This window comes from Erithacus rubecula (assembly GCF_903797595.1).
Source record: "Erithacus rubecula genome assembly, chromosome: 6".
NCBI lineage: Eukaryota > Metazoa > Chordata > Aves > Passeriformes > Muscicapidae > Erithacus > Erithacus rubecula.
In genome coordinates this window covers 43,488,824-43,514,406 of record NC_136688.1, presented here as the reverse complement: position 1 = coordinate 43,514,406, position 25,583 = coordinate 43,488,824, and the positions used below count along the sequence as shown (strand labels likewise).

The 25,583-nt window shown below is 38.5% G+C and overlaps 1 protein-coding gene across 2 annotated transcripts in view; it reads left to right on the top strand.

The window, feature by feature from the left end:
- The window catches only part of KCNK10 (potassium two pore domain channel subfamily K member 10), a 56,469-nt gene that overhangs the window by 18,046 nt on the left and 12,840 nt on the right, over positions 1-25,583 (top strand). The window contains exons 1-4 of one of the 2 annotated variants that reach the window (XM_079309788.1): positions 2,282-2,507; positions 6,003-6,331; positions 15,268-15,385; positions 18,461-18,621. In XM_079309788.1, the coding sequence (XP_079165914.1) occupies positions 2,486-2,507; positions 6,003-6,331; positions 15,268-15,385; positions 18,461-18,621 (630 nt within the window). In that variant the 5' untranslated portion in view covers positions 2,282-2,485. Of the gene's footprint in view, positions 1-2,281; positions 2,508-6,002; positions 6,332-15,267; positions 15,386-18,460; positions 18,622-25,583 lie in introns of those variants that run through there. The other variant, XM_079309787.1, reaches the window with a different exon arrangement.

The window sequence follows — 25,583 nt, the reverse complement described above, 5'->3', positions numbered from 1 at the left end:
TGTGGCTATTTCAGGAGAGGGACTTGGGGAGGAAAAACCCGTGCAGTTAAATTGAAATGAACCAATTTAAACACCTTACAGACATTTCCAAGCTTTGGTGCGTAAGAGCTCTGTCCTGCAACTTCATACTCTTGACAAGAAAATCGTATTTCTGTATTAGTTCAGGAAGGAATGCTGGCTCATTAAGTAGTACTGCAGAAGTATGTTGAACTGCCAATGTAGAATCTTGTAAAAGCTGTAGAGAAGACTATTTACTCCTGAATTTTCTCAGTGAAAATGTAATACATGATGAGATTACTTTATAATTCTAACCAAATTTCTAGTTAATATAAACATAAAAAGGCTTCATGGGAAATTTTGGATGTTTGACTTTGAATGTGTCTGAAGAATGCATGATTTCCATTCTTTAAAGAAGCCTCCTGTTATATTAGGAGGATTTTGGGAAATAATATTGGTACATACCGTTAGACATGTATCAACAAACCTTTTTACTTGAGCTGAAAGTGTTTTGTTTCCTATCTTCAATGGCACCACTAAAATGGGAGATGAAATGTCCAATTTCATTTCTGATCAACTCATGTTTCAAACTTAAAGCTTGTTGCTGAGTTTATGACTAAGTGCATATGGCTTCTATGTAATTCTGTGTTGAATGCTGTGAAAGCAGGATTTTTATTAGATGTGTCTACTATTCTCTCATTAAAATGTATATATGTTGCTGTGTGTCTGTGTAACACAGGAATGTGGAAGAAAATGAAGTACTAAGTAAGACAGTATTAAACTTGAATTACGTTTTTTCACAATAGAAATTGGGGCAGCAGGAACACAGAGAACGGCATGTTTATTTAAAAAAAAATTTATTTGGCTTAAACTATTTAAGAAACTTTCCTCCAAAACTAGGTTTCTTTGTATCTCATGTGTTCTTAGCATATTGAGTAAGACAGTTGCCAGGGTACAGGTCACTGTGGCAAAGTCACATTTTGATGTTTTCATAGTCAAAAGTCAGTTGAACACAGGCTGTCACTGAAGACTGTCATAAAAAAGTTGAATACCCCAGGCTTCTCATCTGTGATTTCCAGTTTAGCAATGTTGTTTATCAGGGGCTTGTTTGACTTCCCTTTTCTGGTTAACATACCAGTAGAACCCTTCTTGTTGGTTCAGTGGTGAACCTCACCCTTGTGAGGTTCAGTTTCAGCTTTTCCTTAGCCTTCCTTACCCCATCCCTTCATCTCTATGCTTTTCTCAGGTTACATGTCCTTGTCTCCACTGTCCGTACATTTGTCTCTTGGTCTTTAATTTGGCCAGCCGGTCTCTACTCAGCCTCAGCCATACCAGTCTCTTGCCTTCCTTGTCCAATTTCTTGCTCCTGGGGATTGCCAGGCTGCCTTCCTAGAGGAGCACCCCATTATTCCTTTCAGAAATTTCCCTGGTGTTTCCCTGTGGCTCCAGTTAGGGCTCCCTGGCTCATCTCTGTAAGACTGCAGGTATAGTCCAGGGTGGTTAGCATAGTTCAGAGTCACTGCAAAAAACCCTCACTGTCCCTCCATCTATCTATTTTCACATCTTCTCTCATTTGCCAGAAATAAGCCTCATATTGCCATCTACCCCCTCACATCTAGTTCAAAGCCCTGCCAGTGAGCCCCAATGCAAAAACTCTCTTCCACCACTGAGAAGGGTGAACCCGTCTGATGCCAGCACAGCCTGGGGCTGTGTAAAACTATTCCATTGTCAAAACCCCCAAAATTGTGATGATGGCACCAGCCTTGGAGCCTAGACTCAGTCTGTCCATTCTTCCCATGATGCTGCCTTCTGCTGTAACTAGAGAGAAGAACATCAGCCCAGATTCCCTTGCCCAACACCCAAAGGCCCTGCAGTCCTTTCTGGCTGCCCCTGGACTATGTGCTGCCGTCCCCTGGGCGCCGTGGATGGCAGGGCAGGAAGGGCAGCGGCCTGAGGGCCGTGCCAGGCCGGGATTGTCCTGGTGATGTCCTGGTGGTGTCCTGGTGATGTCCTGGTGGTGTCCTGGGGATGTCCTGGTGGTGTCCTGGTGGTGTCCTGGTGGTGCCCTGGTGGTGTCCTGGTGGTGTCCTGGTGATGTCCTGGTGGTGTCCTGGTGGTGCCCTGGTGATGTCCTGGTGGTGTCCTGGTGGTGCCCTGGTGGTGCCCTGGTGGTGTCCTGGTGGTGTCCTGGTGGTGCCCTGGTGGTGTCCTGGTGATGTCCTGGTGGTGCCCTGGTGGTGCCCTGGTGGTGTCCTGGTGGTGTCTGTGCCCCGGGCCCGGGGGTGGCACAGCCTGCCATGGGCTGGGCCTGCTCAGCACTTTGGGCCCTCTGCTCTCCCTAGCAGGGAATCACCCGCAACTTCTACCAGCTAGGCTTTGCCACATCTTCTTGATGGAGAGTGAGATTTTGCTTCCTTAATTCTCATCAATATTAGCAGAAATCTGAGGTATTTAAGCTCTTCAGACATCAGTGGGAACCTCTGCAGTCATGGTCGCTGGTACACGCTCAGGTAATGTGGTCATCTCAAATGTGATAGATTTTAACATTGCAATTTCACCTGGAACATTAATATTGTTGTTTAATTTTGAAGGTAATCCAAACAATCAGGAATTTACCTTTCTTTGTTCTCTGGCATCCTTTTACTGGGGTAAGGCCTTTTTTGAGTGTTCCTTTGAGGGTTCCTGTACCTGTGAGATTTGCTGTCAGCTAATATAATGCATGCATGTGAATGGATATCTATCACTGCTTTCACTGAGACCGATTTGATATGATTTAACAAACATATGGATGAAGCTCTGTTTGGGAAAAGCCTGTTCTGACAACAGCTTGTTTTGAAAAAAACATGAACAAATGAAGCAGGGATTGTTCTGCATTTATTATATTTTGCTCTGTTTGTCCTAAACTGTGCTCTAAACTGTCTCTATAAATGCAACAATTTATGTAGTTCTTAATTTTTTTATGCTGTATACCTCTGGACATTGTTGAATTGCTGATGTAGTTTGTCCTTTGATTTTAGTAAAACTACTTGTTACAATTCTGGAATTTTAGTTAGCTCTTATTTTCAGAAATGGAAATACTTATAGAAAAGTAAGCACTACTTGCCTTTTTTGCAGTTGATGAAACCATGGTTTAAAGGAAAATGGCAACACTTTTGTGAGAGTACAGGTTTAGTGATGCTGTTCCAATTAGAAATCAGGATTTCTGACTTCTTTCCAAGTCCTTAAGTTCCTAACCCCACTGTCCTGTAAAGAGTGGGCTAGCTCCTAGATGGAGTGTCTACATTGTTCTTCCAATACCTAATTCTTGCTTTAAAATCTTTGCAGTTGTGCCTTGTGCATCCATTTTGTAAGAAGACAATTTCTGTTACACATCAGTTGCTTAACCAGCTGCTTTAATACAGTCCTCCTGTGAATTTATTTATATAATATAAAGTACTTTAGGATCAATAGTTCTACGTTCACTTAGGATTTATTACTAATAGCAGAAAATGAAAAACTAAGATAGTTCTCTTCTTTTTAGAGATAAGCAAGCTGAGCACAGTAATTCACTAAGCTGTTTGACAAAATATTTATAATATTTTATGTTCTCTACTGTGAACTTCCCATCTTGTTCTTAAATCAGTACAACACATTTTCCTTAGAAGACAGAACCAAATAGGCCATGATTTTACTGTAAGGCTGTTGCTAAAACTTGGCCAGAAACATTATTTGAATAAGAACCAGTTATACTAGCAGAGAGGAAAAGAAAACTCACAAATGCTCTTTTAATGATACCAGCTCTTGACTTCCATCTTCTTGACTTATTTATGTCCTATTAAAGGCAGGCATTGCTTTCCACTGAGAGGCTTACCCAGTCTACACTGGACTATGCCAGTTGTGAGGTAGATACCTGTTTCAAAAAACCATGCCATTCTGTCACATTAATTCTGCTCTCTTCTTACCATGTGATTCTTGGACCCTGATACTAGGTATTCTGAAGTGTGAAAAATCAGCCCTGAGGCACACAGATTTGGTGTTGGTAACACTGTAGTCATGGGTTCTAACTCATTCAAATTGTATGAATTCTATGGAACCTATGGAAGCTATGTTACATGGAGTTACATCAGTGAGCCACTTCTGTGAGTACTCAAATTCAGTTCAGTAAGGAGATGTTTTGACTCAGATTTAATATACTTGCCTAGAGAAAGGGAAGTTCCAACTGCTTCATACAACCTCAATATTTTATGTCTCTTCTGCATGCTTTTCTGGTGTTTCCTGCTCAAATTCACTGTATTTATTACAATAATACTTTCAGGAGACTTAGAGAATAAATATACGGATATCTTACTAACGGTGTAACTTCTTTCTAATACTGTCACTCTTTTTCCTATTGTCATATCAAGTTCTTAAAAGTCACATGAAATATATCTAGAGGTAATAGAAAATATCCTTTAAAGTTTGATGTCACTCCATCCTGGTTAATAAGTGTTGGGAACCATGAAGATCTTATGATGGTCAAATCAAACAGCTGTGCCACAGAATGTTGCAAAACAAATAAAAAAGAAATCAGTCACAAAGGCTTTTGCTCTGATCTTGGATCCTTTCTAATCTATGTGGTATTTGGAACCTGTAAGTCATATATTAAATTAAATATTAACCGTAAGTGTAAAGCAACTATAGATTTCTGTAGCTTACTGATCATCAAGTAAGCTGGAAGCTCTAATCCTCCATGCAGTGCTTCAGAGTTGTATTGCTTGTAGAAAAACATGACTGTAGTAAAAGCCCTAGTTCTGAAATTATTCAGTATCATAAAATGGCTACTGTTGGAAAAAGTTGTGGCCCGCTTCAGACTCAGGGAATAATCATGTTGTATGTTTAAATTTAGAGAATGGGGTTACAATGCCAATTTGATGGGATGTTGTAAATCTTTCTGCTTTAATTTCTAAGCGAAACAGCAAAGACACATTGTGAGTAAGTTCAGAGAATGCACCTAAAGTAGCTGTATTTTAACTATAATCTGATTTAGATCTGCTATGCAAAAATTTAATCTGTTTTCAAAGAACTTAAAGGCCAGTGGCAGCTGCACCATGGTAAGATTACACAGGAATTTGGTTTAAAGTTAATACAGCATCTTCAAATTTTGCAGTAGATGCTGAGGGACCTGGCCTCCTCTTGCCATTGGTAACACTAGCAACAGAGAGTGGGGAAGCGTGATGATGGAATATCTGAATTATTTGGAGGTGACCCAGCTTTGATTTACCTGCCTTGGCAGCTTGACACAATGGTTGGACTATTAAGTCCAACTGGAACTCTGATGTGTTGTGAAGGTCATCTGGGCTATACAGTGACTCAGTCCCTAGGTGAGAGTTCCACAGTTGCACTTGACATGTAACTGACCTCAGACATCTCATATACTCTGACTGACACATTATTTATGCTAAACTTTGTGAAGCTTCCAGACTTTAAAACCATTTTCACGAGTGATGGTTTTGTGAATCCAGGTAAATAAATGGGCCAGTTTATGTTAGCCACATAGCCCTGTGGTTTGCAAAGCATTTCCTGTTTCTGTCAATACCAGGTCAGGTAGTGGTCAGTGCTCATTAACAGTTCTTAGCACTATTAATACTATTATTGTTATCATTTAAAGACATAAAAGGACCACTGCCAGGGTCCTTCACCAAACACCACCATGTGTAATCCTAGCTGGTCAGAATTTTCATTTTCATTTTGCATATACATTTTTCTGTGTAGTTCTGAACTTTTTGACATGTAACTGGCCTGTCCAGTTCTAGAGGTAATGGGTCAAGTTCTACAGATAATGGGAAAAGGAAACCCTTGAGGTGTCCATTGAGTATGGATGGACACAGTAGACATGGAACCTTCCAGATGAGAAGAACTGTATCTATGTGAAGAACATGATTCATGTAAAAGTCTTGGAAATGTTATTTAGGAAGTTTTTTATTAAAATCAAGGTCATACCCTGAGAGATTTGATTTTGAAAAAGGTTTTTTTGCTTTGTGTTTCAGTGACTGTTCCCTCATCAGTGCCACATCGTGAGCCTGAACCCAAACCCAAAGGGCATTTCCCATCTCCACAATTCTCCACTTCCTGCCGAACCACCGTTATTGCTGCCATGGAAGCCCCTTGCCAAGGCCGGCATAAAGTCATGGATTGGAGAGCTGTGGTGGCCATCTTTTTCGTGGTGGTGATTTACCTGGTGGCAGGAGGACTGGTGTTCCGTGCCCTGGAGCAGCCCTTTGAAAGCAGGCAGAAGCACGCCATCGCCACAGAGAAGGCTGACTTTCTCCGGGAGCACATTTGTGTAACCGAGCTAGAGCTGGAGACACTGATTCAGGTAGGCCATTTGAACATGATGGTAATTCTTGGAAGTTTGGAGAAACAGCTCAGTGGTTTATTGACCAGCTGAGTTGATGGGGAACAGAATTGTTCACAGAGGCCTTGGAATGGACAATGGGAAGAGCAGGCTCTTTTCCAGTCGTTTTAAGGTCTGAGAAGCGGAAACTATGTCTCCAAAATACTGTAAATGTAGAACCATAGAATCAGAATAAGCTTGAGTTGGAAGAGACCCATCCAAGAGGATTACTGAGTCCAACTTCTGACCCTATTCAGGACACCCTAAGAGTCACACCACCACCATGCCTGAGAGTATTATCCAAATGCTTCTTGTACTCTGTCAGGCTTGGGGCTGTGACTCTGGGGATCCTGTTCCAGTGCCCAACCACTCTCTGGGTGAAAAGCTTTCTCCTGATATCCAACCTAGATCTCTCCTGACTCAGATTCAGGTCATTTCCTTGAGTCCTGTCAGTGGTCATGAGAATGAAGAGATAGGTACTTGTATTCACTAGAATACTGAAAGATGTGTACAAAGAAAAGCAGAATCTAACATCTGGAAACAAAATTTGAGAGAGGTGACAGATTTGCAAGACATATGTCCTCTTTTCTACACATTTTCAAGTGGACGTAATTCTTTCTTCAAAATTAAACACAGCAACCAGGAATACACATAGAACATGATGGGTGGGATTTTTAAAATAAATATTCAACTAAGAATTCTGAACTTGCAGGTTTACTGTTGTAATTTTTAAATAAATTAAGGAGGATGAATTATACAAATCAAAAAAGAAAGTAATTATCCTTTAAAAGCTTTGGAATTTTTAGTCTGATGTAATATGAAAAGTCTTAGAATTAATTTTGAAGGAAATGATTCTCAAGTATGCAGGGATAAGTGGAAAATGTAACAACATGCAAGAAAGGTCTATCAGTGAGAGATTTAGCTCTCATTGATTAAAACTCTAGACAAGGAAAGCATTATGGATCTTGCAAGACTTCAATAGAGTCTGGAATTCCATGTAGAAGCCTATCCTAGTTAACCCAGAGAAAACAAAGATTAAATAAGAAATATGACTTACCTAAGGAATAAATTCAAATTTCAGCCTCATATTTCAGATCTGAATTTGTGTCAGCCTTCCAAGAGCACAGTGTTTCCCTTTGGGGTGTTGCATCAGAGCTCTGTTGTTGATTTCAGGCTGTTTGAAAGAACACAGGGCTATTCCCTGAAATACTATGTCAAATATCTAGTCAGCTGTGTGAAAAAAACATTTCTGCAGGTGAATCAAATTTATAAGCTTATTTCTTTTAATAAGATGTTCCAATATCTCATTGATGTGATAGAAAAGTCCTTCTCCTACTTTTCAGCCTAAACTTCTTTGCAAATAGATGTGGTCTCTCCCTCCTCTGCCCTGTGTTCACAGAATACAGGTCAGTTGGAGTAAAAAACTGTGTCACTGTACCTTTGGGCAGCCTGGTGCTACAACTAGAAAGACAAATCTGCTTTAGCAGGAAGAAGTATTGCTTGGATCAGGGATGTCTTAGATTACATCCTTGATCTGTCTGCAAAAGACAGGTGAACATATTAGGTTGGCAGGATCCAGGGATATTGGTTCAGACGTGTTTATCTTGACAGTGTTGCAGAGATCTGTATTTCCTTCTACTCCTTAGAAATAATGATTAAAGGATGTTTTGAACACACTGAAATCAAGAAGCTTTTATTCCCTTGGTGGGATTGTCACCAGTAAATATAGGCAAAATACATATTTTCAACCAGAAAGCAGAACTCCTGTAAGGTACAACAAGCAAAGTACCTCAGCAAATTGTGGAGTTCTGCATACCAACTGCAGTAGTAAGAGCCCTTATTCTCTAGCCTAAGTTATGTACCAACACCAATTCTTTATTTTACACAATATTTTTCTTCTACCTCAGAAGGGATGATACTAAAATAATGAACAGAAGTACTGTGTTATTAGAAGACAGGTTTTCTGGACAAATCATCTTCTGAGATTTCAATTTGTCCTCAGGCATTACAGTGGGTAACTGGAAGTCATTGTCCAAAAGTAAATTAAAATGAGTTTAGCAGCTTAGGATGTGAATGTCTTAAGGCCAGGTGGTGTGAAATATTGAAATAGATTTGTCAGTAAAGAACAAGCTTCTTTGGATTCTTCTGTATGTCTGGGGGTGAAACTGGCTCCAGGAACGTACAGAAAACATATACAGAACATACAGAGACTTACTGCAACTGACTTGCACAAAAGAGCAATGAATGAGCTTGCTTGAAGATAATGTCAGGGAGTAAAGCTGGGATTCCACAACTTCATGATGATCTCAGAAGTGGCCCTGGCTGGCTCAACACATTTCTTCATTGCACTAAATGCTGCAAGTGCCTTTACAGCTGTGATTTCAGACTGAGGTGGCAACCTCCATGGGTCCTGGCTGCTGTGCTATGTGCAGTCTACCACTAAGGCAACTATTCATAATTAATGTTATTTGACTACCTGAAAGCCCTTAAATGAACATAGATACTCGCAGAATGATTTGTTGATTCACTTCTATGCTTTTGAGAATATGGAAAACACAAAAAGAGAAACCTTAGAACTGAGTAATATTATTTTACTATGGGGAGGGCTCTGGAATAATCTTTTAAGAAGATTAACGGGGTATCATGGTCCCTACAATGGAGAATGTATAATGATGGAGAAATGTATACTGTTTCCTAAATTTCAATCTTTCAAAGGATTCTGCATTGGAAAACCTGTAAGGAAGATGTACAGCACTGTATGAGGAAGCTGTTAAAATTTAGTGGGGATGAAGTCTCCTTTTCACCTTTATCTCGAAAAACTCGAAAAAATATTAGCACTGTAGCACAAATGTGAATTGTTGAGTTCATTGTTGGAAGTTCATTCATAGATTTCAGAGCAAATACGGTGCTGAAAGCAGTGCAAATTCTTAGGAAGATTCAATGTATTTAAATTTATATTTGACTGTTGGATTTTGGTTCAGGTTTATCTAATATTAACACAATGACAGGTAATTTTTTTCATAACAATGTCAAGTGTTTCACTGTGCAATCCAAATTTTCTAAAGCCACATGAAGTGGAAGTTCTTAACTGCAAATTTTTGAAGCCTATTTCTGCATTTGAAGATATTTGTTGCAGTGAAGCCAGTACATTGTTTAAGACTGTAGGTGATATATAGCTTGGCAAAATAGTGAATGCCAAATTATGAAAATGACATCATTGTGTGTTCTATATCAACACTTTTGAGTATCTAGAGTTAGAGAAAAATGAAACCTAGAACATGCCAAAATACAATAAAACTTCAGGTTCTTCAAGTACATTTAGCTGCATTGTACCTATTAGATCAAATAGCAGAAAATAGCATGACTTAGGTGACTGGACATAGAGTTGAACAGAAAAATAACATTGGTAGATACATCTGCTAACATACTACTTCTTTTTCTTTTTATGTGTTATAAAATAATCTTATTAGTAGCTGGGTTGAAAACCAAGTCATTCTGCTTTTGTAATAAAGCACACAGAGAGTTTATAATGGGGAGGTTATGCTCATATCATATCATATCATATCATATTTTATGTATCATTAGGAGAAAAAGGAGGACAATCTTTTTGTTTTGGCAAAGTAATTCCTATTCCTGATAAGGGCATTCATACTCTGTTTCTGTATATCCTGTGTACTGTATATGAGTAAAAACTTCCATAAGGAGCCCTGCTTTCATAATAAATCCTTCAAAATTATGCAAGATAGAGTGGCTTGCTATTTAAGAATTTATTTATGTTATTGTCAGGCTGCTTTCTTCTTCCTTGTCCATCAGGATTTAATTTAGGAGTGTGAGTGATTACAGTATATATGTATATTAAAAAACACCCACCTGAAAACTAAGTCATATTATTAATGCCCACTAATGACTAAAGCAACCCATTAGAGCTGGACTGCAAGATGAAAAGGAAGCAGAGCTGGAAATAAGCTAATCAGACTTTATCTAATTATGTTAAAAAGAAGTCATATTTTGGCTAGGCACTTTGGATTAGTGTTCTGAACCTGTTTTGCCCTGAAGGTAAGTAAGAAAGGGAACATCCTGTGGAGATGTTTCATTTTACTGCTGCTTGGTTGGTTCATTAGTGTCATAAGCCAGCTTTTCTTTCCAGGCTATTTCCATGTCAAAGAAGAAGAATTTTCATGTTCTAGAAAAAAACTAGATAGAGCAGGCGAAAAATAGTACTTTGAATTAACTATGGAGACAACTTGCATGTTGCTGAAGACAAGAAAAGACTGAACTGTGAAGAAAAACAGTGGTAAGTATCTGATTATTGAACCTTCTACCTGTGCCTCTGGAAGTTGTCTTGTCCCAGCTTCCCTTCTGCCCCTATCTTTATTTTACCCTATTCCTCCTAACAGGATAGGAGCAAAGGATTCAGATGTGTTGGGTCCTGTCCTACAAACCTGGGTGCAGGCACTCTGGTTTGTAACATCAATCCAGAGCTGCTCCAGCTGAGTAGGAGACAGACTGAGCCTAAGATGCTTCACAAGTCTGCAGCTGCCCTGTAGCTGTGCTGCTTCTAGAACTCAGCTGACATCTTGGCAGGGACCTAAACCTTTTGGCCTTAGTTCTCTGTGCATCTCCCTTGTTGAATGCTGTAGGTCTACAGTGCATGCATGACTATCAAATCACACTGAGTGTAGGTAGGTCACTTTCTGGATGATCAATTCCTGAAGTCCCTTGTGGGATAGGCAGAAATATTTAAGGAATGGGCTTTGAAAACTTATTACTTTGATTAAACCTGAAAAAAAATTGCTGGCCTTAGAAAATGCTGTTGTGGAAAAGTGAATAAATGTGAATTTATAATGAGGGCCCCTAATCACTGTCTAAGTGGTAGAGAGAATAAGTAGAGAGTTAGGGATTATAGAAAAAAAGTATTAAAGAATTAGTTATTAAAAGCTGCTTGCTAATGAGAAGCATCCTAATAATCCAAATAGAGAAATATCAGAGCAAGAAAAACAATTGAAACAACTCTTTGTATGCTTGATAGGAATCTGCTTGGAAAAAGAATTGTAGAGGGTGATAATAATTATTGGATTAGAATGATCTGTGGAGAGGAATTAACAGAGCTAGTCAAAAAAAAGGACGAAAATTTTCTTTTCCTATCAAATTCCTATCCTTGATAACACATAGGCTAGGTCCATATTTAATGTCTCATCAATTGAGAGGGATATTACACTTGTCCTTGAAAAAGATTTGTCTTCCTCATACTTAGGATCTGACTGAAGAAATTACAGAAACATGAACAAATGAACCAGATAAAAACCCTTCTTCATGGAGAAATCAGAAACAGTCTGTTTTACTCCTCTCTCCCCATCAGCTGCACTGGCTTTCAGCTATCTTGTTGCTTATGCAAGTGAAATTGATGAAGTGTACTTCAAACTGAGGTGCAGTTTGGTTTCTCTCTCTTTGGGAATATGGGATTCAGTTGCCCAATATCACTGTGAATGCTGGGCTTCTGCTCTGGGATTAGGCTTCGGTCTCATGCAGACCATGTCACCAGGCCATGTCTTTTTTGTTGCAGAAGGACTGCACTATGCTGATACCAAAGGGGCTGAGAGTAAAATACACATCAGTGCAATGATAGAGAACAAACCAGAAAGTTATGATCAGAAAGACATGTTTTTAAAAACAAGAGCAAGGAATTTTATTTACTTCAGTAGTTTTGTCATTCTCTTCATTCCTACCTGTGTGTTGGCTTTAGTATACATCTGTTATTTGAACATCCTGAAAGACAGTATCAGTCCTTTGAGGTATTGCAAGCTATTGCCTTCGCTGAAATGAGTGGCATTTCAAAAGAAAAAATTACCATAGGTTGGTAGTTTTTCAGTAAAGAAGATTCAATTAATAAGATATACTGAAAAAATACTGTGTACTTGTAGCTCCTCTGGAGAAGGAAAAAGGGATCAGGAAAGGAGCAAGTGGGAAACAGCTTTGGGTACTTTCATGACCTGTTACTTTCAATAATATTTCAACTATAGAAGTAGCTGAAACTACTAATTTAAAATCTCTTAAATATGTGAAGTTTGTTGACATAGTGTTTAGCACTCTGGAAATCAGCTATTTTCCTACTCTGAGATAATCTGAGGGTTTGGCTCTCCAGGGCATTGCTGCAAAGCCTATCTGAAGCTTCAGGTGGGAAACCTGTACAATTTTGTGGTCTGTGAATTGGGAGAGTCTTGCCAGTAATGGTTATTGTTGTTTGAATTTTGTGTCAGTTTTCATCTAGCAGGATAGTTTTGTGTAGGTGGACTTGTGGTAGTAGTAAGGCATCCTTTTCTCATGCATGAGCTGAAATTGGTTAAGTGCTGTTAGCTGCAGACTGCTGACTGCTTTTGTTTTGCTGCTCTCTTTTTGTCCTCCATTGCTGTATGCAAAATAGTATATATTAAAAGACAGTGTTAGAATAGTTGGATATTTATAAACGAATGATGTCAGTGAAGCTTTAAAGAAAAAATGAATTTGTTCTGGATGAGAAGGGAGCCTGAGAATCTCAAAGCTATCTAAAGCAACAGGATACTCCTTAATTTCGTGGGTTAGTGCTTGGCCCTGAAAGACTTGCTAAACTGTGGAAACTCAAGTGTGATTTAAGTGTAATTAGCTTGCTGACATTCACATCCTCAAAGGGAGAGCAGACAGCATTCCTTGGCAGAAGTAAGGAGGGTAGCTGACAGTGTGTCATGGCCTATTTAAACAGGCAACCTGTCTGTTATGCTGATTTATGCTGTTCTGCATAATCCAACAAATGATCTCTGCTTTCACACCACCTGCAATAAACCAGCAACTGGTGCAGAAGCCCTTCCAAAGGGTTTGGTCTGAAACACATCTGTTCTTTACATCCCTATTTCTTAAGGTATGGACATGTGGCTTTCTGCCCACATGAAATGAAACCAGTCCAGCCTGGAGCTTGCTCATTCTATAGTTTCACAATCAGCTTCGCCTGGCATGTAGTAGCTTTACTTTTAAAAAAGGCTGTCCTGTACTGATCTCTTTAGGTTTAGCTGTCTCTGTTCTTGCCCATACGCCTCTCCTCCTACTCCTTTCCCTTTTTGTGAGGCAATGTGATGAATAACTAAAAGCTGGGAAGCAGATTAGCTGAAACTTGCCCAGGCTAAAAAAGCTGAAGAGGAACGTTTATGACCCCAAAGTCATTTGGAAATATAGGCAAAAAATGACTGAGAAAAATGGAAATGGAAGAAAAGACAAAGTGTGGTGAGTAAGCCGTTGTGGAAATACATTAATGAGGAGAAAAGTGTATCATGAAGGCTAAGGAGAGAAGCAGTGTTAAATGAATGTGTTTAAAAGCCAGTGCTAAACCCACAATGAATGTGAGGTTATAGAGAAGCTCAAGAGAGAACTCATAGACATGATCAGGTAAGAAGTAAGGTAATGGTAAAATAGAATGGCTAAGCTTGCTTTGCACATGGACTGTATAGGAAAAGGTGAAATAGAAAACCACCGTGACAATTCATAGATCATAAATCATAGGGAAAAGAGATCTAATTAAAGAAACGGAATAAGAAAATCAAACCTGTGTTGATAGATGGGAAGTCTGCGTTGAACAAATCCGAACAGAAAGAGGATGCAAGAGGTAAAGCTCTGCTTCACTTCACAGCAATAAGTTCACTGAAACTTCTAAGGCTGAAGATTGGTGGCAGATATTTAGGAGGAGGAGCAAATAACGAAGAGAAGGAGAAGGTCTGGCAGTAATGGGAGCAGCTGACAACAGCAACATGAAGTGAGGTTGGAGCAGAATGGGAGAAAAGCAAAGAGCTGAAAATGTTAGGCAGAAAAAGAGAAACTTGGTTCCTCTGTAGTAGTTTTATGGAAATTAGACTCTGTTGGGAACATTTGGAAGGGAGAAAGGCAATAATTTCATTTTTAGAATGAGGTCTGAATTTCTCTATGATGAAGAATTGCTTATATGCAATCTAAAACCAACTTGAAAATACATGCTGAAGGGTATCTCAATAGTCAGCTTAGAGCAATTCAGGTGAATATACCAGATGCTGATGTGAGATTTATTTCTGTGCTTTCTAGGCTGAGTATTCACATCTGTCTTCCTTTGGACTGTGAGGCTGCAATGAGAAGTGAATGTCTATGTCCCCATGATACAATATGGTGCATTTTTAGAAATTCCCAGCAAACATTCAGGAGGCTGACATGTCTGCCTGGTTTGATTTAGTACTATGTGGGACACAGGACAGTGACCAGGAAGCAGTATAGCTACCTCAGCTTCTATCCAGGATATACATCATTCAAGCACTTTCTGGGTCTCTGTGTCATGCTGTATTTGTGGGCATGAAGATCACGTGTAGTGTGGCAGCTGGGAAGTTTGAGCTGATCACAAAGTTTTTATATGATGTTTCCATAGGTATCTTATTTGTTCATTTCAAATGGGGTATATATGTGCAATATTTTTTTCTTTTGTTAGCATAATATATAAATTAATTAATTACCGATTGTCTGGGAATTTAAATCCTTAGCTGACTAACTTCAGCTGATTTCACAAACATTGTCCACCTTTCTAGCTGCTTCTAATATGAGCTGTTCCCATTGAGGAATTTTTCCTTTGACAGTAGTTGCTATAAGAATGATATTTGTGCATGAATTTGTGGTGTTGGTCCTCTACTTCTCATTGCTTTATCTTTTGTCATTTGTTTATGCATTGTATCTTTCTTCCACCTTAATGGATATTCAATTCAGTCATATATTCAACTTACGTGTACAGAAGAGGTTTACTATACTTTAAACACACAGTAGAAACTTAAATTGGAGCTGTTTCCATGGTCCTAGAAATTTTCCTCTGGAGCCTATACCAGCATTCATGGAATACAGTAATGCATTCATGTTGCTGATTCTTTGTATTTTCTTTGCAGAATGCTCTCGATGCTGATAGCGCAGGAGTCAGTCCCATCGGAAATTCCTCCAACAAGAGCAGTCATTGGGACCTTGGAGGTGCCTTTTTCTTTGCTGGAACAGTCATCACGACTATAGGTATGTTTATTGTTTATTTTTCAAAATACATGGTCACACTGAGGCATGGATAATGAAATAAATTTCTGGAAGGTAGACAACAAAGAAATAAAGTAGCTGAAGTGTATTTCTCTGTTAGCAGAAGACATGACTCCAGCATATGTCAAGGGCACTGAGTCTTTGGCTAAGTGTCAGAAGCTGTTTACATAATTAGGGTAGAATAGCAATGCTGAGCTGAAAACTAGTGACACTCATGCTGGCTTTATAACCCTTTTCTTGATGTAGATGCAGATAGCCTCAATTTTCACTAAAAAGTTCACGAATCTGTACCGAATGAAATGTATTATGGTTGTGAGGGATTTGGATTTTAATATTATAGATGAATTTGCCCAGAAGTGTAACTTTCTTCCTAAGTACATCAATTTGGCTTATGCTCTGAAGTTTGATAGAAACAATTCTTCTCATACCCTACTCCTTGTAACTGGAAATGTATTCTCATAACAATTACATCCTTTCTAAAATCCTTACTTCCTTTCATACTAACAACTGGAAGGAATTCCACAAATGATACATTGTGTAGAAAATCACACTTTTTTTTTCTTTCTAGAATTCATTGATTATTGACACATTTCTCTGTATTAAATGACAAGTATTCTGAACTGCTCCATTCACTTTTCTTGAACCACTAATTTTAATAAGATCATTATTCAGGTCCTTATCATCTCTCCCTATGCATTGTGTCCAATGTATTTGATCTCTGAATGTTGGTTTTACATATGCTAAGGTTTTTAATCTCTCATCTCTGAGCCAGTTCCTCTCTTGAAGAATGTTCAACAAGCTTGGCTTTCAGAAGATGGTCTGAAGGAAATATACCAATAACACTGTTGATAAAATTAATCTGCTGAAAATTATACAGTAGTTATATAATTTTAAGCTTGATTTCAGTGCTATCATAATATTCAGATCAAGAGATCATATTATTTGGAAATAATTGGCAAATTGTTGATTTTTATTTGCATTTTCTATGAGTATTATTCTTTAAATATTGTATAAAGTGCTTTTCCACATTACAGCTGTGATGCACACACTGGTGACTGTACAGACAAATAACTTGATAATCATATAACCCTTCAATCAAGTGTGAGAATCTGACTAAATTCTGTAGGCTTTTTATGCAGGTAATACAATAACAAAAAAAAACCAAAAAAAACCTGTGGCAGTTAAAAGACTTGCTGTGCTGATCATCTCTATCAGTGGAGTCTGTGCCTTTAGCTCTGCCTTTTCTCTGCTGTCAGAGTGAGGGGGAAAGAGTGATTGTATAGAGTGTACAATCTGTGTTCCTCTATATTAAGCTACATTACCATGTCTTTTTGATGGTAGCATAAAACCAGCGGGTGGCAAGAAAGAAAACATTTCTGATTCATATGTAAGAAAACCCTCCCTAAATATTTGTTTACTCAATAGAACTAGGTGACAAGCTTTTAAATTACTCATTAAATAAATGCTGCTATGTAGGCATAGTTTATGTAGGCATATTCATTGACATCTGCTATTTAAATAACTTATTGAAAAGACCTTATATTTTTGCCTATATTTGTTTTTAATTCTCCACAAATGAGATTTTTTATAGGCTGCATAAAGTCTGTGTATTGTGTCAGGGCATGAAAATGGTTTTAGTTTATCCATCAAACGCCTGATAGGTCTCCTCTTAGGCAGAAACTCAGCAGATTACCTGGTCAACCTCAGTCCTGTGGCCCATGGAGCATGGAATTTCTTGGAATTTTAGGAGAAATCTGGGATTATGGGTGCTGCTGTGAAAAGGAGAGTAGGTTATGAAACATGTATTTTTGTGTGTCAGCATAGTTCTTTCAGCATCCCATGACAGACAGATATATGCAGTGCCTCTGTCACCAACTCAACAGGAATAGGGCCTGACACTTTCATGGATTTCCTCCTCTCTGGATGCTTTATTGACTCCTAAAGTTTTAGCTTTCAAATTTTCCCAATTCTGTACTGCATTAGTATATAACTCTGAATTTCTTATAAAGTATTAGCAAGTTCTCTTCACATTTTAGTTAGTCAAAACAATCCTTTTCCAGCCCAATAACCAAAGACACTGTTGCAGCTTCAGGCCCCAAAAGTATAAACAGTGAGTTTAGGAAACAGACGGGGAGGATGTGACTTCATTACCTGAAGCTGTAATTGGACAATTCACTCCAATATGTAAATGGACCAAAACTTACAAAAGTGTGAACATGTGTGACCTGCTGTCCATCTTGGCCAGGCTCTCATACTACCCAAGGTGTATCCTTTGAAAGCCTTTTTAATAAATACCTACTTTAGTCCTTTAACTTTGTCTAGCCTCTGTTCTAGATGACCTCTCAAGGTATCATTATTGCATCAGTGATTTGTGATTATGTGATCAATTTTTAATATTTAAGTAATTATGAATAGTTAAAATCAAAATGACATTTAAATTAAAAAGCTGATCTTAAATAAAGAAGTGCAAATATTACTGTCACAATTCTTGGTTATTTTTTACATTTTAACAGAAATACCATGTCCACTGAAATCATAATGCTTTACTGAAAAATGAGTTCAAGGGTAGGTTTGCATAATGTGGGTACAGTTTGGAGGCTGCAGTGTAACTAGTCAGTGTGATAAGGGGCTGAGGAAAGTATGGGCTGACCACTGAAAATGAGCCTTGTCAGATGAATCACACTCCTGTCAGGAAACCATTGGCACAGGCCTAGAGGAGTAACAGCATGCAGACAGCAGCCAGCATGGCGGGATTTTTGTGCCATGACATCAGCTACATAATTAAGCTATTAAGCAATACAATATAATATATAATTAAGCAATTTTAGATAGACTGAATATACAGAAAATATGAGATACTGACGCTTCAAGAAAAATGAAATATCTGAGGGTGGCTTGCCCAGGAAATGGCATCATGTCATTGAAAGTCTGTTAATAGGAATTATAGGTGGAACAAAGGTATGTCTGCAGGAAAAGCAGTTTTTAAAAACCTATTCGTTTGTTTTCTAAAAATCCATGTATAAGTTCTGAGAGTCTGAGAATTGTTTTTCTCCTCAGGGTATGGGAAGATGGCCCCAAGCACTGTTGGTGGCAAGGTTTTCTGCATATTGTATGCCCTATTTGGAATTCCACTGTTTGGCTTCTTGCTGGCTGGGATTGGAGACCAACTTGGAACCATCTTTGGGAAGAGTATTGCAAGGGTGGAAAAGGTTTTCAGAGTAAGTTCACTGATAGATTTTTGCTTGTGTTGTATAGCCTGCTCTTAATTTTGTTGATATTACCTGTGGCATTTTTTACATATTGGACACCATGAAACATTTACATGTTCAGTTGAGATGATAGTTAATGCCTGTAAGGATCTCTGTAGTCAGTGGAGAGAAACAGGCTTCTCTAGATGGTGATGCAGGGGTTTGAATTTCCTTATTGAGGAAACACCAGAAAGTTACTTTAGATATGTACATCTATTCACTGAAAATGGAGAGAAGGCAATGGATACCTGAAGGAACAGAGCTGTGGAGTAGGTCTGACTGTGTTTACAGATACAGCCTGAAAGACTTGGAATGCAGGGTTGCTGTTGGGAATGTGAGCCTGTGAAGAGAGCTGGTTGAGTGATATGCCTTCACTGCACAGTGACAGATGTGTTGGAGTAGATCTACAGCTCTACTACAAAAACTGCTGTGTCACTGGCTCAAATCACCATTGTTCTCTGCCCTGCCTACCATGAAGACATCCTGCCCTAAATTTTTGTGTAGACTTTCTTATGTAATTTCCCTTTATGTTGCCAGTACCCTCTGTTTTTGAGTCTGAATTGCTGTGAGCAGTTCTTTCGCAAGCAGTGCCACAGACCTGGCAAATGCTGTTTTGCTAACTTGCTAATGGTTCACTTCAGGGATTCTGTCTTTGAGGCAGAACTTCTAGAGGTGACCTGTGTGATACTTTCCTTGGAAGTGGCATTACCAAAGGTAAGTCCTTCCAGGGGTGGAGTGGATGAGAAGCTTCCCAAGCTGGTTACATTAATAGAATCTATTTCAAAAACATTCCCACAGGTGAGAGCAAATTAGTTGTAACTGTTTTTGAAAGGAAGTAATTAAGTATTAGACTGAAGAATGAGCACTTTCCATTTGGATTAAATGACTTCTTCTAGGTCCCAGACCAGACATAAATAGTATATCAGAATAAAGGTAGTAAAAGGTGACTAGTGATTATGGGTGAATAAGCATGTGCATGCCTGTCTGGAGAGCACTTCAAAAGGCTTATATTTTCATTTAATGAAAATAATGTTATTGAGAAGAGTCTCAGTTGAGTTTGGCAAAAATGCACGTAAGATCCCTAGTTTATTTTTTGTCTACCTTTTTATTACACCTACTTAACTTCAAGGGAATCTGAACATTCCAGCCTGCTTCTGCCCAAGAAAAACAACAATCTTTAAGTCATTATATGGATTGAAAGTAAGAAAATCTTTGATTAATTGTCAGCTGAGTATTGTATTTCTGAGTGACATGGACAAGACCATTAAACTGTTGGGATGATAGTTTATGATTAAAATCATCAGAGAATTACAGAATTACTGGGGCTGGAAGGGACATCTTGAAATCTTCTAGTCCAGCTTCCCTGCTAAAGCATAATACATACTCTACTTGAAGTATTCTAAAATTCACACATTAATGCTAATACTAATGTTTCATACAGAATATAGCCCTTTGGCACATGATGTGAATTCTTTTGGTATTCAAAGTATTCCTTCATTTACTTGAGTTAATGCAGTTGCTTGTTGCTTATAGCCATCCAAAGAACTTGTTTTCCTCCTTAGTATTTTGTCAGCTTACAAAGGAATTTAGCAATTGTGGTCTTCCTGTTTAGCCAAGATGTGTGCTTATTCTTTTTATTTTGATTGTCATAAATCCATTACATTAAATTACATCTGTTATTTTGTGATTTGGTGAAAAGGGTTATACATAATTTCCTTTGTTACTCTTGGTAATGATCTTCAGTAATTTGAAATATTTCTGATAGAGTTTAGAATTTACATGCATCTTAGTAACTAGTCTTAATACCTCTGATGTCACTTTAAGGGATTATTTACATGAAATTGGGCATATGCAGAATATAATAATCATTATAATTTTAGCAATTATGTAATTTATTGTCACATTATATTTACACTGTTAGATTTCATAAATGTTTGGACCTAACTAGATGAAGTAAGAGTTCTTGATTTATTCCTGACCAGTGAGCAAATTTAAATTCAGTGTGTAACTCTTGATTTTTATTTTGTAACCTTCTCCTTATTGAACTGAAATTCAGTATGTTTGTGGGTGTAAAACAACCTGTTAGTATCTTTAAAGAGAGGACATAAAGATTAGGAGAGTAGTTACCAAGAAACTGAAAGGAACAAACATGAGCTCAAAGACACTGAAAAACATAATAAAATGTTGGGTGGTGTTCCTGACAAATCTTCTGGAAGCTACTGAGTGCATCAATGCTCTAGAGAGAGTACAAACTAGCTACCTATAGTATTTGTCCTCACAGACAATTTAGGACAGCCTAGCTTCTTGTGAAAATAATGGGGAAAAAAACTTAACATGTATATAATGCATCAAATTTCCATGTTCATATGCCCCAGCAGTCTGCTTCTGTATGTATCCTGGTGCCTCTGTTTATGCTGTTCACTCTTATGAATGTTGCACAGCTGGTGTCAGGGCAGCCCAGAGTTCTGGAAATCCTTGCAGCTTTGTCATTGCCTGTACTGGTTGAAGGGACTTGGAGGCAGCTTGACCTTGCACTGTGGCTAGGATAATTTTTGAAGCTAGGTAAGATGCAGTATGCACACACTGGCAGGTGGGAAGGAGAGGAAGAATTCTCTGTTGTCACTGCAGTCCTTTCACCCAAAGCATTTCCCTAACAGGTCTCTTGCTCCCTCCAACAATGTTATCTGTGAGCATGGAGCCCATGCCACTCTAGGGACAGTTTGCCTCTGGCATGCCTTGGCATATCTGGAAAGATGAAAGAAGGATTCCTCCCAGAGGACCTGTGCTCATGCATTTCTGCTGCCTCTGACGTGACCTGTGCAGAGCCCCACCAACCTTACCTTAATTAACACTACAAATTAGAGCCTAGGAATCCCAGATTTAGCTGCTGCAGTAATCAGCCCACACATTCTGTGGAAATTTCCAGAACAATTTGAACTACATAAAGTGCAAAAGTGATCTGCTCTTATCAAGTACACACTACTCCAACAGTATTGACAGAATATTTCAACAGAGGAGCTGGGCACATGCCACCACTCATCTTCTAATCCAAAATGTTACCATTATTTCAGTGTGTAACTAGCCAGGAAAACAACTAGTCATTTATGAGTAGGTAGGGCTGGAGGTATTTAATTGCAAAATAATCCTTTGTAAAAAAAATAGACCTTTTCATGTACCATTTTAGGAAATGGAGACACTGGCAGGATGATGCTATCCCAAACAGCATGCATTGAATAGTTTATGCCATCTGTCCTACTGGAGTGATTATATTTGCTACAAGTAAATAAGCATCAACCAGGTCAGAGATGTAAAAAGCTTCCCCCACAAAAGCCCTGTCTTCTCAGCTCTTGGTTGTTCCTGTGTGTTCCATCTTCAATAATCTAAGGCAGAACCTGGGTCCCAATCTGTTTTTACATGCATGCAATGTGATTCCCTAGAAAATGAATATGTACAAGGCCACCACATTCCCTTAAACACTGGTCACAAGCATCCAATTTCCAGGTCCAGTGATAAATCAGCCCTCCCAGACCACCTTGGAAAAGCACATATACACTCAAAATTTAATTTAGAAGTTGATAATTCTTATAAATAGATTTTCACCCACTGAAACTTTCCAGACACAACAGAAATGAAATATGCATTTCAAGTTGACATAATAATATAAAAGTAGTATTTTTATTTTACATACATGAAGGATCTTATGAACAACCTGTGAATGTTTCTATAATAAACAGTAGAAGAAAGCCTCATTCTTTGGGCTTGCTGTGTACACACAGTGTCTGCAAGCATCTAAACATAGAAAGCACTCCATAGGCAGAGTACACTGTTACAGAACACAGCTATCATGAGTTAAATATAGGCTAACACATTATCATGAGTTAAATATAGGCTAATTTGGATAGTCTTTTTTTTCAAACCTTGAATGAGTGCTTAGATTCTCACCATAAGTAGATGGGTTTAGCATAACCTGAATGATCTTCCCTTACCTTGCAGTTTCCTACAGATGCAGGAATTCAGCCTGGGCACAGTGTGTTTCTGAGAGCACTCCAGGATTTTCTGGCTTCTGAGGTGAAGCCACTGTGAGCAGTTCCTGGGCTTGGTTGCTGCTTTCATTCCTCTGGTTTCCAGCAGGACACAGAGGACAGAGCTGGCAACACGGCTGGTAGACTGTGAATTGCAATACTGAGATGTGAGCAAGCAGCCAGAGACATGAGTGGTGGCAAGGCTGCACCACTGGAAATAGACTGCTTTGTGCAGAAAGGCAATGCCTCTGTAAGCAACTTGTGCTTCACTGGAGCAGGGACTTGTCAGAACAGACACATCTGCTACTTGCCTTTCAGGTTTGCAACTTAGAGAACATGTTTTGCTCTAGTTTTCAGAGACATGCTATGAAAGTGATCTGCACTTAATATTTTTCTGAAGGATAGCAGTACACATCACTTAACCTTGGAATTGTCCTAAGAAAAGTAGTTGACAGATAGGGATGGGGCTGGTGTAGCAGTAAGGGTAGTCCTGTTGAGCTGGTGGAAATCTTTCTTTTTGGAACTTGTCAAAGCTCTACCTTTCCTAAATTTTATTGTTTGTCTTTCTGAATATATCTGATCAACTCTTTCACTTTAAGAATCAACTTCTATTTTGAGATTTTTGGCTTCTTTCTTCTCTTACTGCAAAAGCGACAGGAATTGTTTGTACAAATTCCTTCCCTGAAAATGAATGGAAAACAGAATCTAGGAAAGAAACTCAGTATAAAACAGTAACTGTATAGAGGAGGAACACTTAAAAATACAGTCTTTTTTCATAGTCTCCCCTCAATTCATAGATTTGCTGTGTTCAAGAGAATCTCTTTTATTTTCTTTAATTACATTGCATTACTAACCAGCTTCAGGGTGTTATTACATCAGCTGATAAAAATCCACTGAGGAAATTAATACTCCTTTTTTTTTTTTTTTTTTTTTTTTTTTTAATATAGTGTTATTCACTGTGATTTTCTCAAGGAAAAAGGGTAAAATTAAAAACAATATTACACTCACTTAACAACTTCCACAAAGTCTGATGCAGTGATCCATCTGCCATCTGCTGGCATCCTGTCTCTGGACAGAGCTGTCAGGACAGGGTGTGAAATTCAACCTACTGCTGCACATTCCCAGTATTATTCCAAAATTATACAAGGTTTAGGACCTGAAAGTTTAGGGTTCAGACCTCAACCTAAAAATTTGCTGAGTCATTTCCACCAAAACAAAATGACAAAGAAATATAAAAAACAGTGATCTGAAAGGTGTTTTAGAAACCCAAAAAAAAGCATGTAAACAGTCTCAACTCATGATCTGTTCTTTTGCCTGTGACACCTTAAAGCTTCTTCTAAGAATCACATTTCCCTGAGCAGAGTTAAAATAGGGGTTCTTGCAGGCTTGATGGTGAGGGTTGTGACTTCATTACAGATGTTGACTCCTCATCAACCAGAGCCAAATTTGTCTCTGAATTCTGTTTCAGGTTAAACCACTGTCTTGAATATGTTGGGTTTATTCTTTGGATCACTTACCCCCTCCATTATATTTGAGCTGCAGAGAAGTATCTTTTTCTGCACAGACCTAAGGCAGTAAACTACTATTAAAAAATCAATTAGAACATTTGTGGATCCCAGATTTTGACATTTTAGGCCCTCTAACTGGGAATTTAATTTAGTTAGTGATGCTTACAGCTATTCCACTTCAAGGAAAGCAACTGAAGTGTAGCAGACATTTTTCTTGATTTGTTCTTATCCTCTGGTCTTTGATGGTGAGTATGTTATACCATGAATGGCAAGATCCATTCAGGTACAGGGAAGCTATGTGGAACAATCATTATTAACCCATTCTTGCAGTCTCTGGGTAGGGGAATATAGGTGCAACTCAGATTAAGTTGAAGTAGGGAAGGGAGGAGCAACATATTAAAAATTCAGCCTCTGCAAAATTGCTTAAGTCTATGCCATCAACCTCTGTTGTTCTTTGTCTGTGTTTGAGGAAAGCATATGTATATATGGATTCCTCTTATTCAGTTAGGTTTTCTGCTTCTTTTTTTCCCTTGGCCTGAATAAGTTTGGGATCATAACAGAGGTTTGGGATCATAATTTTTACTTCTGTAATAAGCAGCATGCAGAAATAAGTGGGTCTGTATCAGAAAGGCTGTTTTATGCTTTTTAGTGAGAGGAAGAAGATTGGAAAGGGGTATATCAAGCTTAGAAAATGCCTGAACCAGTGTTTCTGTATTTTTATGACACAGTACTCACTTTATGACGGCAGCAATAACCATGCACAGAGATTTACAAAAATGACAGTAGAAAAAGCTGCTGGTCTTTGAGAAGCTTGTTGCATATTCTATCTGTGTCTAGAAAAACACCCCACAGAAATGTGTTTTTATGGGGAAAAAATGATGTAAAAAAAAAAAAAAAAAAAGAAATCCTTCTTTACTCTGATATGTGTCTTGTATGAGTTCAGGGTTATCTCTCCCAAATTTAGTAATAAATGTGAATGCTTACAGCTTTTAATATCTGTCTCCCCTCTGGTACTGACTAGAGTTAAAAGATAGAAGATGGATTGTGCACCTTCTTGTGCAGCCATACCAGCATTCTTTGTAAAACACAATAACAAAAATAACACTGAGGCACTAACAGGTTAGAATGTAGGGAAAGCCTATGTCTAGTAGAATAGTTCAACACCCTTTTATAATCCATGGAGGTGTCTGAAATGTCATATGTGTTTTAATATATATTATAATTCTGCTCCTTGTTTTCAAGGAGTGTTGTCTTCTTCACTGATGTGGTGAGTAGGTCCTGGCTGGCAGCAAGCACCCACACAGCCATTGCTCACTCGCCTACAATGATGGGGAGAACATGGGAAGAACAATAGAATGCTCTCTAAAAAACCACATGGGTCAAAATAAAGACAGCAAAGTCA